The 19,879-nt window shown below is 40.1% G+C and overlaps 1 protein-coding gene across 5 annotated transcripts in view; it reads left to right on the top strand.

Moving 5' to 3' along the window:
• The window catches only part of aopep (aminopeptidase O (putative)), a 376,099-nt gene that overhangs the window by 67,664 nt on the left and 288,556 nt on the right, over positions 1–19,879 (top strand). For all 5 annotated transcript variants that reach the window (XM_043713335.2, XM_087997399.1, XM_087997406.1 and 2 more), the window contains exons 4-5: positions 4,682–4,844; positions 13,973–14,221. In XM_043713335.2, coding sequence (XP_043569270.2) covers positions 4,682–4,844; positions 13,973–14,221 — 412 coding nt within the window. The remainder of the gene's footprint in view (positions 1–4,681; positions 4,845–13,972; positions 14,222–19,879) is intronic.

The following is a 19,879-nucleotide window of genomic DNA, read 5'->3' as shown; positions in this document are numbered from 1 at the left end:
AGGCCATTGGGCTGAGGAATTGCAGGTGGAGTTTAATTTAGATAATTGCAAGGTGTTGAATTTTGGTAATGCAAGTAGAGCAGGACTTAGACAGTCAATGATAATGCCCTGGGGAGTGTTATAGAGCAAAAGAGATCTAGGGGTCCACAGCTCCTTGAAGTCATGGGTAGACAGTGTGGTGAAGAAGGCTTTTCAGCATGCTTGCTTTCATCAGTCTGAGCATTGAATATAGGAGTTGGGATATCTTGTTTCAGCTGTACTAGACATTGGTGAGGCTACATTTGGAGTACTGTGTGCATTTCTGATCGCTCTACTATAGAAGGGATATTAGTAAAAAAAATTCCTAGGATGCTACCTGCACTGGGAGGTTTGAATTATAAAGAGAGGTTGGATAGGCTGGGACAATTTTCCCTGTAACATGGGAGACTGAGAAGTGAGCTTATAGATGTCTATAAAGTTATGAAAGGCATGGATAAGGTAGATAGCTGACAGCTTTCCCAATGGCAGAGAAACCTAAAACTAGAGAGCACGGGTATAAGGTGAAAGGGAAGAGATGCAATGGGTCCAGAGGGGCAGTTTTTCCACACAGAGGGTGATGAGTCTCTGGAATGGGCTGCCAGAGGTAGTGGTGGAAGTGAGTACAATTTTGTCATTTAACAAATGTTTAGATATTGTGTGTGAAAAATCATATCTCACTAACTTGATTGGGTTTTCTGAAGAAGTAATGAAGACGTTTGATGAGGGCAGAGTGGTGGGCATGGACTTCAGTAAGGCATTCGACAGGCTTCCTTATGGTTAGCAAGGTTAGATCACATGGGAAACAGAAAGGACTAGCTACAGATACAGAACTGGCTCGAAGGTAGAAGACAGAGGGTGGTAGTGGAGAATTGCCTTTCAGACTGGAGGCTTTTGATCAGTGGAGTGCCACAAGGATCAGTGCTGGATCCATTGCTTTTCATCATTTATATCAATAATTTGGATTTGAACATTGGAGGTATAATTAGTAAGTTTGCAGATAACACCAAAATTGGAGGTATAGTGGACAGTGAAGAAGGTTATCTCCGATTACAATGGGATCTTGATCAGATGAGCCAATGGGCTGAGGATTGGTAGATGGAGTTTAATTTAGATAAATGTGAGGGACTACATTTTGGAAAGGCAAATCAGGGCAGGACTTATACACTTAATGGTAAGGTCCTTGGGAGTGTTGCTGAAAAAAGAGACCTTGGAGTGTAGGATCATAGTTCCTTGAAAGTGGAATTGCAAGTAGGCAGGATAATGAAGAATGCATTTGGTATGCTTTCCTTTGGTCAGTACATTGAGGACAGGAGCTGGGAGATTATATTGCAGCTGTACAGGACGTTGGTTAGGCAACTTTTGGAATACTGCATGTGAGATTCTGCATATGGTTTGACTGGGCTCACAAGCCACTGACTGCCTGCACCGGCCCTCAGTCTCACAACGGTCCCTGCTCCACTCTGGCCCTCAGTCGCTTTACTCCAGATCTCCAGTCTGCTCTGCTCCGGTCCTCAGACGCTCCACTCCAGTCCGGGCCTGCAGTCCACTCTTCTTCAGGCCTCAGCAGCTCCGCCCCGCTGTGGTCCGGACCTGCAGCCACTCTGTTCCTGCTCTCACTTGCTCCTTTTTGTTCTTAAAAGAAAGCACACTTCAAAATCTTATAAAAAGACTGACAGGTAACTGAATTGAGATGAGCAAAGTAATAAGAGGCTTGCATAGTGAAAAATTGTTTGCTCTCATGGAGGGGTCAGTTACCAGGCTGCATAAATTTAAGGTGATTGGTTGGAGAATCAGCTGAGACATGAGAAAAAGCTTTTTTCCTCCCAGATGGTGATAGGCATCTGAAATGGACTGTCAATTTTGATGGAAACCTTCAGCTTGTTTAAAAGGAACTTGCTGTGCTGTTGAAACACTGTGACCTGCAAGGCTGAATTAAGTGCTGGAAAATGGGATTCAAATGAGCAGCTAGTTTACTTAGCTAGACCAGACACAATGGGCTGGATGGCCACTTTGCTAGACCTTTTCTAAAGCTCTAACTAAGTTGCTAATTGTTATCTATGTTATCTAGACTAATAATAATGTTACAGTTGTACAGATATGACCTACCACATTTTAAATAACATTGGACAGATTTTGTTGCTGTTTGTTTGTGAGGTGTACTTGGATCAGTTATAATGTTATTCCTTTATTAATGCTCAGTGATATGTTATATTGATCTTGGTGGCATTATGAAGTATCAAGATTTGGATACCTGAAGGAAAGATGTCATATTTATATACATTAATTAAGTTAACTAATCCTCTATGCATGCTAATGCATCCTCATTCCTTTACCCTGCACGTTAACCCTTTGAGTGGCACCATATCAAATTCCATTTTGGAAATCTAAAAATGGTACCATAGCTAGTGCATTCCACTTTCACTGCTGATAATACTTTTAGAAACTTAGGACAGATTTGGCAGATTTTAGTCCATTATATTTCTCCATTACTTTTTCTCTGCTGATATTAATTACTTTACTTTCCTCACTCTTTTTAGGCCCTTGGAATAAGGACAGAATAACCTTGTCAAAGGAGCAGCATTGTCACACATTTAATTTGCAGCTTCCACTATGAACAGACAGAACATATTTGTTCACCGTCTGCTATTTTTCTTGTTCCCCATTATTATTCCTATCTCTATTTGTGAGGACCATGTTTACTTTAATGACACTCTTCCTTTTTATATATTTGTAAAACGCCTTACAATTTGTTTACATTTTGTGCTGTATTTTCTCATTTTCCCTGTTTCTTTCAACTTTTTCTTGACCTTTGGTTGTTTTGAAAATATTCTCAGTTCTTAAAACTTACTACTATTCTTTACATTATTATAAGCCTCTCTTAATCTAATAATATCCTTAACCTTCTTTGGAAGCCATGGGTGAATCTTTATTGATGATTTTATTTTTTCAAAGGAATGTATGTTCATTGAACATTTTCAATTGTTTGTTTAAATTTTTAACCACTGCTTCTGTTTCACCTTACAATTTAATTAATGTTTACAATTGAGCTTAGCCAGCTTTCCTCGTATATCTGTGTAATTGACTTTAAGGGTAGGATTCTTGCTCATGATTGGAGTATGTTGCTGTCAAACCTAATGAAGAATTCAGATCAATTATGATAATGTTTTCCCAGCAGATCTTCTATTATGAGATTACTAATTTCTCCAGCCTAATTGCATAATACTGAATGTGAAACAGCTTTAACCACAATAGGTTTCAGAATTATTGTTCCAGGAAACAGTCACAAAAGCACACTACAAACTCATATTTTAGACCACATTCGCTAATTTGATGTATCCAGTCTTTAAGAGGATTGAAGTCTCCAGTAAATATGTGCTGCCTTTATTAAGAGATACAGTAATTTCTTGTTTAATGCTCTGAACAGTGGCAATGATTTCTGCCAATTATTTCTAACGCTTGCTATTCAAAATCTCCATTATTATTGATGCTATTTCCTGATCTTCCAGGCTGAAATCTTATGTCACTAATATCCTTGTGTTGTCCTTTACTGTCTGGGTTGCTGCCACCCACCTTTCCTCATCTGCCTGTCTTTTCAAGGTGTGGTCACCTTGTAATCTATCCTGTTAAGGTAATTGCATCTAAACCATTTATGCTGCGAATTAATTTATTTGAGGCGCTTCAAGTATTCAGAGAAAGAACCTTTAATTTTGATTTTTGCTACTGTTCTCTGCATGGATCTTATTTGCTGTATAATTACTGTTCAGCTCTCTGTCCCTTCACTATCCCATTTTACACATCCTGAACCGTTCCGTTATCTTAACTGTTCTGTTTTGATTTCTAAATATTGCTTGATCTCAAGTCATCCAACACTGTCAACCTTACGCCTTATCATGTCCCTTAATATACAGTTTCTCAAATATTGATGTGACTTTAATACTCAGTTTAATTGGTGTCCACCCCAATGAAACAGCTCCCTCCTTGTCGAGTTTTGGTACCAGCAGTCATGAATTGAAACCCTGTCTTCCAATACCACTCTCATTGTTTTTCTTCTTGATGTGATGACAATTGGTGTGTGGCTCAAGTAACAATAAAGAGATGGTTATCTTTGTGGTTCAGCATTTTAATTTGATCTGGAACTCACTTAGCCAAATATCATTCCTAGTTTGAAGAAGGGCTTATGCCCGAAACGTCGATTCTCCTGTTCCCTGGATGCTGCCTGACCTGCTGCGCTTTTCCAGCAACACATTTTCAGCTCTGATCTCCAGCATCTGCAGACCTCACTTTCTCCCCATCATTCCTAGTTTACCTACTTGCTTGTTTTTTCAGCATGAAATATGATGACTGGATTCTCCTCCTTCTACTTCAAGGTCATTCCCTTCTGAGATGAGATGTCCTTAACCCTAGCATTGGAAAGACAAAATTACCTTACAAAGTTTTGGTCATGGCTGCAAAGAACAGTGTTCATCCCTCACTCAAACTCTCCCCTCTCAATGCCATTAAGATAATGGTGTTCAGAAGAAAAAGTTGAATTAGTTTGTGACTGTGAGAATGTTGTACACAGTATTTCCTTATGCATTTTTTGCAAACAATGTCAGGATGTATATGAAAATGTGAATTTTGTTTAAATTGACTTGTATTAAAAGTTATTTTCTTTTTATTTCAGCACTCTCAAATTGGTTTTATTATGTGACCATGCCTATGCCAGCATCTACTTTTACCATTGCAGTTGGATACTGGGTTGAAGTTGTAGCTGAATGCAACTTTAGATCCCAGACACTTAATTCATCATCATCATCTTCATCTTCAAACTATACAAATAAAAGCAGGTTTGCATATGTTTTTTTAAAATTAAAATACACCTCAGAACACTGTAATAGAATTACGTGGTAAATTCTCTGCTTATGATTGAGTGGTTGGTTCAAGTATAAACCCATTAATGTATGCATATTGGTGGGGCAGAGGTCAAGTTTTCTGCTGAGTGCTAGTGCATCTCTTGGTTCCGTTATCTTACCAGAGCTGCACACATCCAAGTAAATGGAGAGGCAAACCCCCAGCCCTGCTAACCATATAGAGTCCTCTTTGCTAGCATCTGGGGGGTTGTGCCAAAATTCACAGAGCTGTCACATAGACCAGTTGAGCAAAAGTTTAGCTATGCAGTAAATTAGTAGTTATGCCCAAGGAATCATATCTCACATAAAATGCCCCATTGGCAGAATAGATCTACCAGAGATGATAGCACAGTGGTATAGTTGTGAGGTGATTGCACTGGGAGTTTTCAATATTGATTCTGGACCCCAAGAAGGTTCTGCCAATCGGTCAAACATAAGCAAAGAAGCATCCTACTGCTTATCACCTACTGTCCCACTTTGGCTAATGAATACGACTTGGAAGAAACTCAAGCACAAGATAGAGAACATAGAACAGTACAGATTCTTCAGCCCTCAATGTTGTGCTGACCTTTTATCCTAAGATCAAACTAACCTACATACCTGTCATCCATGAGCCGATCCAAAAGTTGCTTAAATGTCCCTAATGTAAATGACTCTACTACCACTGCTGGCAGTGCATTCCACACAACCACCGCTCTCTCTGTAAAGAACCTACCTCTAACATCTCCCCAAAACCCTCCTCCAATCACCTTAAGATTATGCCCCCTCGTAATAGCCAACTCCGCCCTGGAAAAAAATCTCTGTCGATTTGCTCTACCTATGCCTCTCATCATCTTGTACACCTCTATCAAGTCACCTCTCGCTCCAATGAGAAAAGCCCTAGCTCCCTCAACCTTTCTTAAGACATGCCCTTCAGTCCAGGCAGCATCCAGGTAAATCTCCTCTGCGCCCTCTCTAAAGCTTCTACATCCTTCCTATAATGAGATGACCATTATTCCAAGTGTGGTCTACCCAGGGCTCTGTAGGGCTGCAGCATAACGTCGCAGCTCTTAAACACAGTCCCCGTGCTAATGAAAGCCAACACACCATACGCCTTCTTAACAGCCCTATCAACTTGGGTGGCAACTCTGAGGGATCTATGGACGTGGAACCCATAATCCCTCTGTTTCTCCGTACTGTCAAGAATCCTGCCTTTAACCCTATAACCTGTATTCAAATTCTACCTTCCAAAATGAATCACTTCACTCTTTTCCAGGTTGAAGTCCATTTGCCATTTCTCAGCCCAGTTCTGCATCCTGTCACTTGGTCGTTACAAACTACTACAGCCCTCCACACTATCCACAACTCCACCAACCTTTGTATCATCGGCAAACGTAATAACTTGCTCTTCCACTTCCTCATCCAAATCATTTATAAAAATCACAAAGAGCAGAGGTCTCAGAACCGATCTTTGCGGAACACCACTGGTCACTGAGCTCTAGGATGAATACTTTCCATCTATTACCAACCTCTGTCTTCTATGGGCCAGCCAATTCTGTATTCAGACAGCCAAATTTCCCTGTATCCCATGCCTTCTCACTTTCTGAATGAGCCTACCATGGGGAACCTTATTAAACACATTGCTAAAATGCATATACACCACATCCACTGCTCGATCTTCATAATGTGTTTTGTCACATCCTCAAAGAATTCAATAAGGTTTGTGAGGCTTGACCTGCCCCTCACAAAGCAATGCTGACTATCTCTAATCAAACTAAGTTTTTCCAAATAATCATAATCCTGTCTCTCAGAATCCTCTCCAATAATTTGCTCACCACTGATGTAAGACTGACTGGTCTATAATTACCATGGTTATCCCTATTCCCTTTCTTGAATAAGTGAATGACATTTGCTACCCTCCTATCATCTGGTACTACTCCAGTGGACAGTAAGGACAAAAAGATCATCGCCAAAGGTGCAGCAATCTCTTCTCTTGCTTCCTATAGTAACCTTGGGTATATCCCATCTGGCCAGATAATATTCTCATGATTTTCAAAACTCCCAGCACATTCTCCTTCTTAACATCAACCTGTTCACGTTTAAGAGCTTGTTTGATGCTGTCCTCACAAACATCAATGTCCCACTCACTAGTGAATACTGAAGAAAAATATTCATTAAGGATGTCCCCCCTACCTCTTCTGACTCCAGGCACAAGTTCCCTCCATTATCTCTGATCAGCCCTACCCTCACTCTGGCCATCCTCTTGTTTCTCACATAAGTTTCGAATGCCTTAGGGTTTTCCTTAATCCTACCCGCCAAGGCTTTTTCATGACCCTTTCTAGCTCTCCCAAGTCCATTCTTCGGTTCCTACCTGGTTATCTTGTAACCCTGTAGAGCTCTGTCTGATTCTTGCTTCCTCAACCTGAAACAAGCTCCCTCTTGACTAGATGTTTCACATCTCTTGTCATCCAAGGTTCTTTCAGCCTACCATTCCTGCCTTACCTCAGGATATACTTTGAATAGCGATTTTAATGACTGTCACTAAGGATGTAGCACCACTACTGACTCAGCTGGCCAAGTCCTAAATGACATAAGGGAAAAACCTACTTGACTCTTGTCTGTTACGGTTGCATTTATCCATGACAATTGGTAGAAGTGACCACTGCATAGTCTTTGTGGAGATAAAGTTTGACCTTTACATTGAGGATGCTGTCCATCATGACGAGTACCAGTAATGGTCAGACTTCACACAGATCTAGGAACTCAACATTAGGCATCCATGAGTTGCTACGAGTTATTAGTGGCAGCAGAATTGTCTTCAACCGCAGACTATAACCTTATATCCTGGCATATGCCTAATGCTACCATTACCATCAACCCTGATGCAATAAAGCATGCAGGATGGCATGCCAGTAGCAGCACCACACATATCTGGTGATGATGCAACAGAAGACTCCCTGCATGGCTAACAATATAAGAATTAGGGACTAGTAAATGCTGAGTGATCTGACTATCAACAAATCAAATTTAAGCTCTGTAGTCCTGCTGCATTCAATTGTGTTAATTTTCTGCAGTGGAAGGTGTTGTGGGGCTGTAGGGAGAAGTTGGAAGTGAAGGAGGAATGGACCAATGTGTTCTGGAGTGAACAGTCCTTGTGTAAGGCTGAATAGGGAAGGGAATATGTGTCTGATGATGGCATCCCACTGGAAGTGGCAGAATTAATTGATGGCTAATGGTCATTCAATGATGAATGGTTGTGGACAATTAAACAACTCACTAGTAGAGGCTTCACAAATATCACCATCCTCAATGATGGAGAAAACCAACATGCATTTGAGTCACTTAATTCAATTCCTCTGGATTTGAATGGTGGATAAGGACAAGGGGGACCCTATCACTGTTGTTGGATGTAAGAGAGTGGGGTGAGGGCTGAAGTACGGAAGATAGGTCAGACTGGATGTGAATCCTGTCCACTATGGTGCTGGGGAATCCTTGATTGAGAAGAAGGTGGATATTTTGGAGACCCCCTTATATCTCAACTCTATAGCCTTCTGGACTACCTTCTGCATAAAAGAACAACTTTTTCCTAACTACCATCAGTTCTGAGGAAAGGTCACTGGACCAGAAACGTTAACTCTCATTTCTCTCCACGGATGCTGATAGACCTGCTGAGCTTTTCTAGCAGTTTCTGTTTTTGTTTCTGATTTCCAGCATCTGTAATTCTTTTGATTTTCATTTACATCCACCTCCATTCACAAGTGCTGAGTGGATGCCAGCATCACAGATGGTAGTGTTCAGCTAATTCAATTCACTCCATATGATATCAAGGAACGGCTGAAGGCACTGGAGATTGAAAACAGTAAGGGCCTGAAGTTCAGGCAATTTTAGTCCTGTCAATAGAAATAGCCCCTAACAAGCTGTTCCAGTACAGCTACAAAACTGGCATACACTGAACAATTGCCCATCAATGCCCTGTCCACAAAAGCAGGACAAATCCAGAACAGCCAGTTACCAGCTTTCAGTCGTCTCTCAATCATCAACAAAGTGAAATGCATTGCAAGGGGTTTAGTTGGGGCTGGAAACCTCACAACCTTGAATCAGCATTTGAAATATGATAAGGTTCAAGACTATGGGTGAAGTGCTGAAAAATTAGACTAGTGTAAATTTAGATTAGTTTTTGTCTGTGCAGACTTGATCAGCTGAAAGGCCTCACCTGTACTGTATGATGCTATATGGTAGAGGTCATCAACACTGATATCAAGCAGAACTTGCAAAGGAATAACCTGCTCAATGACATTCACTGTTCATTCCTTCAGTATTACTTAGCTTCTGACTTTTTGTTCATGTTTAGCCTTCATCCAAACCTGAACAAAGAGCTTAACTTCAGAGATGAGGTGTGATTGACTGTTCTTGATATCTGACAGTGTCCTTGATTATCTGACACAGTATGACATAGTCCTAGCAAAACTGGAGTCACTGGGGTTTGGGGAAAACCCACTACTGTCTGGAATCAGATCTAGCACTAAGGATTATGTTTTCTGGAGGTCAGTCATTTCAGGTTATCATTGTAGGTTTTCCCTATGTAGTGTCCTAGACAGAACAACTTCTGCTGTTTCATCAAATTACCTCCCGTCCATCTTGAGGTAAGAGTTGGAGAGGTTTGTTGATATTTGCGCAATTCAACGCCATTTGCTATTCCTCATACTGAAGCAGTACGGATCTTTCTGCAGCAAGAACTGGCCAAGTTTCGTGCTTGGGGCTGATGCGTGGCAAGTAACATTTCTGCCATACAAATTCCAGCTCCAAACTGAGAGAATCTAGCCATTGCTTCCTTGTGCTTAATAGCATTACATTGCTGAAACCCCCACAACCAAAATCCTTGAGATAGTTGTTTAGAAGCTGAATTGGACCAACTATGTAAGTATTGTTGCTACAAGAGTAAGTTAGAATCTAGGAATCCTGTAGCAAGTAACTCACCTCCTGACTGTCTGCAGTCCACAAAGCATTAATCAGGAGCGTGATGGAATACTCTTCACTTTCCTGTATGAGTTTAGCTCCAACATTTCTCAAGAAGCTTCACACCATCCAGGGCAAAGCATCTGCTTGCTTGGAACTCCATTTACCCCTCCCACATTCATTGTCTTCAGCACCAATGTGTGCTGTCAGCAGGTTCACCATTGACAGCGTGCAATGCAGTAACTCACCAAATCTTCTTCCTTGGCACCTTCCAATCCATGACATCTATTATCTAGAGGTGAGGTGAAAGTGACAGCCCTTCACATCAAGGCTGCATTTGACAGATGTGGTATCAAGGAAGCCCCGCAAAACTGGAATTAATGGGTATCAGAGGGCATAATCTCTGCTGGTTGGAGTCATACCTTGCACATAGGAAGGTGGTTGTGGTTGTTGGAGGTTAGTCAGCTCAGCTCCAGGACAGCTCTGCAGGAGTTTCTTAGGTAGTGCCCTCGGTTCAATCATCTTCAGCTGCTTGTGACACCTCAGATACTGAAGCAGTCCAAGTTCAAATGCAGATCTGAACAACATCTAGCCTTGGGCTGACAAGTGGGAAGTAACATTTGCATGACACAAATGCTAGGCAATATGAGACAAACTAATCACTGCCCCTTGACATTAAATAGTGTTACCATCACTCAAGTCCCACTGTCAACATCTTTGAGGGTTATCATTGCCCAGGGACTTAACTGGACTTCCCACACAAACATAGTAGCTACAGGAGTAGGTCAGAAGTTAGGAATACCATGGCAAGTAAATCATCGCTTGACTCCCCAAAGCGTGTCCACTGTCTACAATGCACAAGTCAGGAGTGTGATGGAATACTCCCCATTTGCCTGGGTGAGTGCAGCTACTATCTACAAGATGCATTATAGAAATTCAAAGATCCTAAAACAGCACCTTCTAAAAGTGCAGCCACTTCCATCTAGCAGGACAAGGGCAGCAGATACACGGAAACACCATCAACTGTAATTTCTCCTTCAAGCCACTTGCCATCCTGACTTGGAAAAACATCGCCATTATTTAATTGTTCCTCTGTCAAAATCTGGAATTCTCTCCCTGGGGGTATTGTGGGTCAGCCGACAGCACATGGACTGAAGCAGTTTGGAAAAGGACTTCAACGCCCATCACCTCAAGGGCAACTAGTGTCAGCCAATGAATGCTAGTGAGTCAGCAATGTTCATGTCCTACGGGTAAATTAAAAATAAGAACGGGATAGCAGAAGGATGGGAGTATCCCAGCTGCAAAATCCCCTCCAAGTCACCCACCAACCTAATTTAGTAAAATATCACCAGTTCCTTACTTTCTCAATCAGAATTCTGGAATAAAGAATCGTGCAGCATAGGAACTAACCCTTCTGCCCACAAAACCTGGGCTGACATGTAGCACCTTTCTAAACTAAAAACCTTTTACCTCTATGCAGTCTGTATTCCTGTGTTCTCTGTCTATTCAGATATCTCTCAAAATGCCTCTTGATTATTGCTATTTATCTGTTTCTACCAGTTCCTCTGGCTGTGCATTCCAGGCACTAACCACTCTTTGTTTAAAAAAAACTTGCCTCTCACATCTCCTTTAAACTTTCTCCTTTTATCTTAAACATAGCTCCCCTAGTAGTTGACCTTTCTACCCTTGGAAAAAAGACTCCAACTATCCATTCTATCCATGTCTCTCATAAACTATCAGGTCACCCCTCAGCCTCTGATGTTCAAGCGAAAACAAAACAAGCTTGTCCAATTACTCCTCCAAGCTATTACCCCCCAAACCAGGCAACATCCTAATAACATTCCTGAAGAAGGGCTTATGCCCGAAACGTCGATTCTCCTGTTCCCTGGATGCTGCCTGACCTGCTGCGCTTTTCCAGCAACACATTTCCAACATCCTAATAAACCTTTTCTGTATCCTCTCCAAAACCTCCACATCCTTTTGGTAGTATGGTGACCAAAACTGGATGCAATATTCGAAATGTGGCCTAGCTGAAGTTGTATGCAGCTGCAATATGACTTGCCAGTTTTTATACTCTTTGCCCTGACTGATGAAGGCAAGCAAGCCATTTGTTATTTGACCATCTTATCTGCTTGTGTTGCCACTTTTAGGGATCTGTGGACTTGTAAACCTAGATTCTTCTGTATGTTAAAGCTTCTAAAGGTTCTACTATTTACTATATATGTACCTCTTGCATTCGAGGAATGTATCACTTTGCATTTGTCTGGATTAAATTCCACATGTGGTTGTATCTAAACCACAAGTGCTGCAGTGGTTTATGAAAGCAATTCATTACCACCACCTCCAGGGCATTGGAGCAAGGCAATAAGTGCTACCCTAGCTAGGGGTGCTGACGTTCCTTGAATGAATAAAACAAAACTGTTGTCTTGTACTTTATTGGCTGACAGGATGGAGGAATCAGAAAGTATGCTACTCACTGCAGAATTCCAACCTCACATTTCCTTTTGTATGTATGCATTCCAAAGGTTTCAAACATGGTCCTTTCCTTCTGTTCATTTATATATTGACCTTCAGCGCAGTCATCCATAGGCATGGTTTTCCATATGGGCTCTCCACTCTTTGTTTCCACAGTTGACTCTCTGACACAAGAATGCCTGTTCAAGATCAAATTAAACATTCCACAGTTATTGTTAAGCCAAGGGCATTGCATTTTGGCCTCTTTATGAGGTGAGTTGCCATGCACTGTTTCCAGTTTCATTCCCATGGCTTGTTCAAGACCTTTGATGCCATGCTTGATCAGAGCTGGCTATCAAACACCACAAATTTATTTCTACTTCTGCAACACACTGCTGCTACCTTAACCCCAACTGCAACAAAAACCTTTTCCACTGTTTCGTCTTGTCCTCATTTTATTTCTCAAATAGCTCATTGTCAGTCAAACTTCACCTTTTGCAAGTTTCAAAAGACCTGTCCCACCACTTATTCCGCATTATTTCCAAGTAACCTCTATTACATCAATAATTACTGACCGATATTGACTTCTGCTTACCAAATATGTTGATTTAAAAATCCTCATTGTTGTCTACAAATTGCACAAAGACTTTGTCTCACTATCCTTGATTGATTGATTGCTTCCAGAAATTAAATCCATTCAATCCAACAACTCTAATCTGTGCCTTCCCTTACTCCTTGACAGATTTCTCTCTCTCTCTTTTTTGCTCCCCCCGCCCCTCCCCCCCTTTTCCCCACACACCATTTCATTCTATCATTAGCTGTCTTACACACATCTCTGAAATAATTCCTATAACCTTCTACTTTCCTTTCTATATTTCCATCTTTAAACAACATCTCAAAACACATAATATGACAAGGCCTACAGTAGCTTTTCTTAAATGCTGCAAATATAACCTTGTGTTTATTTGCTTCTCTATGAAAAGCTGTGGCTTGTTTTCCCATGTTAAAGGCAAAATGTTGTTGTTCTTGCAGTCATTGCGGTGGAATTTTATTTCTTTACTTTGAGTGAATAAACTTCTATTTACTGTATCATCATTAGATTGATATAGCTAAACAGTAGTAATTGTAGGAATTTTGAGTAACCCTAATGGGAATCTAACTTGGCCATTTTCACTCAGTATGTAGCATTTGTACTAAAGAAAGGGGGTTATTTAGTGAACTTGGTCTTGTGATACTCTCACAAACATTGAAAAATTTCAGGCTTTGATTTGGTTATTGCTTACCTGTGAGTTAGTGGTATAAAAAACTATTTTTAAAAATTAATGTTTGGAGGATAAATTTGAACAACTTCCCCAAGTACCAAATTAGAACCCATCATACCTATATTTGTGGAATAACATTGCTTAATTTATGGGTTCATATCAACCAACCACATGCAGTTTTGAATCAAATTACAAAGTTATAGACCTGAAAATGCTGCAATTTGTTTAATTGATTGCATATAATTTGGAGATAGTGGCAAGATCTATTCTGCACACTTTTGCAATAGTAATTTTGACAAAATCGAATATCAAATTGCTTCACGTTTAAAACATTTTAAACTGTTATACAGCAGTGATATTATTCATCCCATTTTTGATTTTTTTAATGTGTTCTTTTTGTTTTTTTATAACTAGTGTTTCCCTGCTATTCTGTGGTCATCCAGCTTATCCATGCCGGTTTCAAAATTTTATTGCTCAAGCCCAGAACTGTATTCCTTACCGTGTCTTTGCACCTGAATACCTGAAATTAAGGAGCCAAGAAGTTCTACTCCCACTCGTGGCTCAGTGCCTTTCAGCAGCTCATTGTGTGCTGGGCACTCACCCTTTCTCCAGGGTTGATGTGTTGATAGTTCCTGCTAGCTTTTCAAGTCTGGGAATGGCTAGGTAAGTTTGTTGCTTTAATAATTTGATTGTTATTGGCACCTGTCTATAGACATTAAAAGATGTTTTTATATAAAGAAGCTGCTCATTGCTTTAAAATTTAAATCTGAAAACTTCTTAAAAATGTAGTGTGAATTCCACTATTTATATATTGATCCCCATCTCCAAACCAAATATCAGACCATTGAATAATTCAATTTGTTAGATTCATAAAAGTGCTTTGAAGTTTGCAAGTAAATTGTTGGAAAAGGAATTCCTTCGAGTTACTGTCAGATCTGCCATAAGTTGTGGCGTTTGGAAATAGTTTTAATTCAGTCCCAGATGGTATTTGATAGAGCCTGTTGACTGCAGCAATATCCGTGTTTGAAATAAAGTCTGATGCTCCTGAGATCACCATGAACTAGATCTCTGTCTTTATATTTACTGCAGCAGATTAACAGTGATAATAGAAAGCAAACTTGTCTTCATTCTATAACTTATTTACTAGAGGTCTGCTTATTTATAATTTACAATTGACTGCTTGGGGGCTTAACATATTGATTATGTTTTAAATGAATTGAAAATGGAAGAGAAAAGCTACTGCAAACATGGTATGATTTTCTTTATGTAATATAATTATAACATATATTCCAGCAGCTATTAGTTTTCTAATTGCCCAAATTTAAAGAACCTGTGATGATTATGAACAGCACCACTTACATCAAAGCTGGTCAATTATGTTTGAATTGAAAATGATGTGACCTCTTCCTTGGAATGTCACCTTGACTTTCTGTAGGTGCTTTTCCTTCAATTGTGGAAAACCTGTACTGGTGTATTTTGTTTTTAATTTCTGCAGTTTTCTCCATATCCCAAATGCAGAATTATTTTTGATGTTTGTTACAACCTAAGTGAGAAGGATGGTCCCATTCCTTCTCTCGTCTCCATCCTGCACAGGCCACAACAAAGTTTGAATTTCAAAGAAAGATGATGTAAACAATTATATGCTAAACTGTATATAATTAGTATTAGAAATAAAGTAGCTAGGTTCCCTAAATAAACAAATAAAGAACCAGTTTATTGTAAAGAAACCTTAATCTAACAATAGATGCAAAAATTCACAATAAAAGTTTATAATATATAACTTATAATATGCCCTTCTATTAAAATACCTGTTTGCATCGCATAATTGCCTAAATCCAGGGTTGCAGCTGAAATCATTTTCTACACGAGTTGTGGACTCTAGTGTTATCTTCTGGATCAGTTATGCAGACTGACATCTCTTTTTCTGGAGACAATGGTGTAAATTCAGACTTCTCTCAAGAATTTCCACTTGAAATGATTAGGCCTTCTAGTGAGATGTTACCTCCGTGGTTTCCAACTGTGTCAGTTACAATATTTTGCATCCACAAACTCAGTCTCATGTTTATTTTGAGATTATCTTTTTGCAACTTTCCTGCTTTGCTGAAATGGCATAGGGCAAATCTGTCTAGGTAGCAACAAATTTCCAATTGGTGCTCTTTATTACTTGCTGACAGTCCAATCCTCCAAGGGTTGTGATCTTATCATACGTGCTGAAAATGTGTTGCTGGAAAAGCGCAGCAGGTCAGGCAGCATCCAGGGAGCAGGAGAATCGACGTTTCGGGCATAAGCCCTGCCCGAAACGTCGATTCTCCTGTTCTCTGGATGCTGCCTGACCTGCTGCGCTTTTCCAGCAACACATTTTCAGCTCTGATCTCCAGCATCTGCAGACCTCACTTTCTCCTCATCTTATCATACGTGCCACACAAACTAGCTGCTGGGAAAACTCAATGGTAAGCATCTCATTGCTTACTGCAGGAGATCTTTTTTGGTCATGGGCAAACTAGAGAGCAAGACACAATCCACCACCACCAGCTGCATGTGCTCTTTACTATTAATGTTAACACTCCACTTTCAGGAAGGCTTCACCATCCTAGCACCCTTCAATGTACTGGCACTGTACTCTGCAAGGACAAACCTGACTAGGAGCACACACTGGCAACCAGCAGTGTATGGCTCCATCAGTTATGGGTTTTGCATAGGGGAAGGAACTCATGAGAAGGCACAGGAAAGCCTGTCTTCCAGAACTGTTCCCTCACTTTCTCAATGTGCATTCACCTGTTGCCTACTGTCATGCTGTTGGCAAACGTGGCATTCCCTTGTCATATCTTGTTTTGGAGAGTTGGGCTGTTAAGAAGTTGTTTAACAAGCAGTGAACAACACCAATTGGGAATTTCCTGCTGCTCCCTAGAAAGAATCTGCCCAAGCTATTTGAGTAAAGTTTGGCACAGTCAGGCAGCCAGGCAGATGGTTGTGTTCAGCAGCATCCCTCAGTCAAGGCTGTGTACATCTACTTGTACATCAGTTTGCCAAATCAGACTAGCACTGCACCACATGGCCTCAGCGTTCATGTCAAACACTTGCCATTTATGGCAAGCAGTCAGATAAATCTGAAGATCTTGGGAGAATATCAAAGTCCATAGTTCAATAGCGGGGCCCAGCATGGTTAGCCAAGGGCAGCGTCCCATATCCGGTATCAGCTGTGATCAACTGTTTAGTTGGTGTGGTGTTGCACAGAGTGACCGTGCCTTATGCTGCAGTCAGTCTTTTGTCTCCATAGGGGCCAGTCTGGGAAAGAAGACTATCACAACTGGGGAAGTGTCTGCACCAGTGAGGATTTTAGCCAGTTGAAGTTGCTCGCAGGTTCATGTTGTTGACCAGGGTGGTGGCCCATGGGTTTCTAGTCGCCTCCGTTCATAAAAGTTAGGGGTGCTCGGGTTTGGGGCATGGAGGTAGGTAGGCAGTTGTAAGTGCATGTATATGGTTTGGATGATGACCTGATGAAGTGTGAAGTCTGTGGGATTAATGGTGGATACTTGGAAACAAGAGCCTGATGTTGGAGGTCTCAGTGGCACATTAACACTGAGCCTGAAAGCAACAAACGGCGAACCATTCACTGTCATACTGCTTGTGAAGCACATGGTAGAGTATAGAGTACAGGGTCTTCACAGCATAACAGAATTGTCCCCCGAAGCATGGTATGTTGGAGAGGTGTGCAGGATGCCTACCCCCGGCCATCCTGCAGCATTGACAGTTTCTGTCACTGTTACTGATGGTAAACTTCCTGTGCTGCAGTGATAGGGGAGAGCAATGAAGGTGTTGGAGTGCACTGATGCCATCTGTACTCTTTTTCTCACGTGATATATTTGGTGACTGTTGCAGACTGTTGTGCCTTGTTAACAATCACATGAATGGAGGAATGCAAGGATTTATGAAATGTTAAAGATGGTTGCATTCCATTGGTTGTGTAAAAAACTTGAAACATAAGTGTTTTCTAAATAGACTATGGACATAACATCATATGGAGAGCAAATTACTTACATCAGATGTAACAATCAATAAATTATGTTCAGGTTTGCCAGTTGTCACCAAAATGTGACATTAACATGTGTGTATGGCAGAGGCAGAGAGGCATTAACTACAGTGCATGCAGGTGATGTGGAGCTGATTACAGTATGTGTGTGGCACTAAGGGAGAGACTCATTGTATGTATTATGGGGGAGGAGACTGTGTGTGTCTATGTAAGGTTATCCTATATCACTTAGGACGGTAAGGTTTGCTTTCAGCCTTGAAATTACTATGTTCTCCCAGGTTATATTGTGGGAAGAAAGCCAGTCACACTGTTTTAAAAAAGATTTGTGTTGGCATAAAAAATAGTTAAAATGATATATGTATGTTTCATTTTTCTTATTGTATTTTTCTGAAGCAACTCTTTAAATTTCCCAGACAAAATGTTGAGTTTACAGTGACTGCATTTGTGAAATTATGTTTCTTCCATGAAATCCCAAGATTTTCTCAAATTTTAGGATTGCATTGTTTAATCCTGCCCACTTTCCTTTTAAAATTACAAGTTGTTTGCCCTTTAATACAACTCTATTTAAGTTAATTAGGGTTTGTTTTTAAAAACAAGGACAAAATAAATCAAATTGTAGTGATATAACCTGGGATTTGAGGATTTCTAGTTGGTATTTTGGGGATTACCTTCTGAGATTCCTTCTATTACTTAGGAATGCCAGTGACTTTGAAGACATTCTTGTGGCATTTCATTAGTGCTGAGTCCGTAGTAGTTGTCAGTGTAAGTATCAGTCACTGCAATGAATAATGAAATACTTTGAGCTTGTGTTGAATGAAACATTGGATAAACGTTTTATTAAAATATCTGAAATGATATTTTCGTCAATTGTTCTGTTCTTTATCTTCAACGTTAGTACATTTAAGGTACTCTGCAGAATTAAGCATGTATTTTAACCAATATTTTTTCCCAACAAAGTCATAAAAGTTTACTTGAAGTTTTGGTAATGCATCTGTTTCTAATTTTATTTTGCAATTTTAATTAATTCACTTTGCTGCTTGTAGCTTTTCCTGCCATGAGATCTGCTGCTATTATACACTTTGTCTGTCTTGCCCATCTGCACCCATCCACTGCCGCTTGTATACAACTAAGTCTGCGTCAACCATCATCCAATTACCCCTAGGCCAACCACTCTTTTTGCTGCTTCCACATGCCTTTCTAGAAAAGAACTGTAGCTCTTCAGCACTGATCAACTAGCAATTTTTAAAAAATTATGCTTCATCTTCACAACATTTTTCCTGGCTATCTCTATCCTCCTAATTTTTGTGTCACATCCATTACCTTCTGTTATCATATCATGTGTTCTAAACAAGCAAATCTATCTACTTGTTCCAGTTTGACACAGTCCATTTCAGTAATTTCTAATGTATGTCTTCTGATCACTTTTGATTTTGTCTTTTAGGTGACCCTACTCAATACATATGCTAAACCTATAGGTTTTACCTGATCAATAGTATTTTGTATGACCTCTTCTGATTCTTAAAGTCGTGCTGTGTTGTCAGTATCCTGCAAGTTTGTTATGTTCTTGTCTCCAGTATTTACACCTGGAAGTACATCTAGCTCTCTGGATACTTATGTGTGTAGACTGAATGGTTTTGTGACAGTACTCAGCCTCGTACTTTTCTCTTCACTTGAGATTTGTCTGCTTGTTCAATTTCTTATCCACTGCTTGCTATATTGGCCAAATATAGACTTTGAATAAATATATTGTTAGTTTCTATGCCTCATGTCAGTAACATCTGTTGACATTTTTTGTTAAACAGTATCAAATGCTTTTTCATAATCTAAAGCATATAATTTTTTCTCAACATTTATTGAAGATTGTTCTTAAGTTAAATATTTCCCTCCTTGTTTCTACTTCAGATTGTTTAGATTTTAAACCAGGCAGGTTGACTTTGATTTCTCAAGGTATCACCTTGAGAAATGAGCCAGCAAGTTGCTATTACCTATTTTGTTAAGTTGAAGCAGACACCGTGTATGTGCATGTTCTTTGCTCTACTAATATGTATAGCTTCAAGACCGTGCAAGTGCACCACACTGTTAACCCAACTAACAATCCTAAATTAGTTGTCAGTGTAATTCTTTGCACATATAGGATTACCCAGCAAATGTTGCCCAATTACAGTCACATCTGAAGTTGGATGCTGTTTAGCAAGCATGGGCTATTTGGTAACAATTAGTACTTTGCTTGTAGCAAAAGCTGAAAGGCAATGCTGTTATTGCTGCATTCTCCATTTCAGCACCTTTACCAT

Source organism: Chiloscyllium plagiosum, unplaced genomic scaffold, assembly GCF_037043375.1.
Source record: "Chiloscyllium plagiosum isolate Xiang-an unplaced genomic scaffold, Cpla_swu_hap1 HiC_scaffold_2, whole genome shotgun sequence".
Lineage (NCBI taxonomy): Eukaryota > Metazoa > Chordata > Chondrichthyes > Orectolobiformes > Hemiscylliidae > Chiloscyllium > Chiloscyllium plagiosum.
The sequence above is the reverse complement of the archived record's forward strand: the minus strand, read 5'-3'. Positions and strand labels throughout refer to the sequence as shown.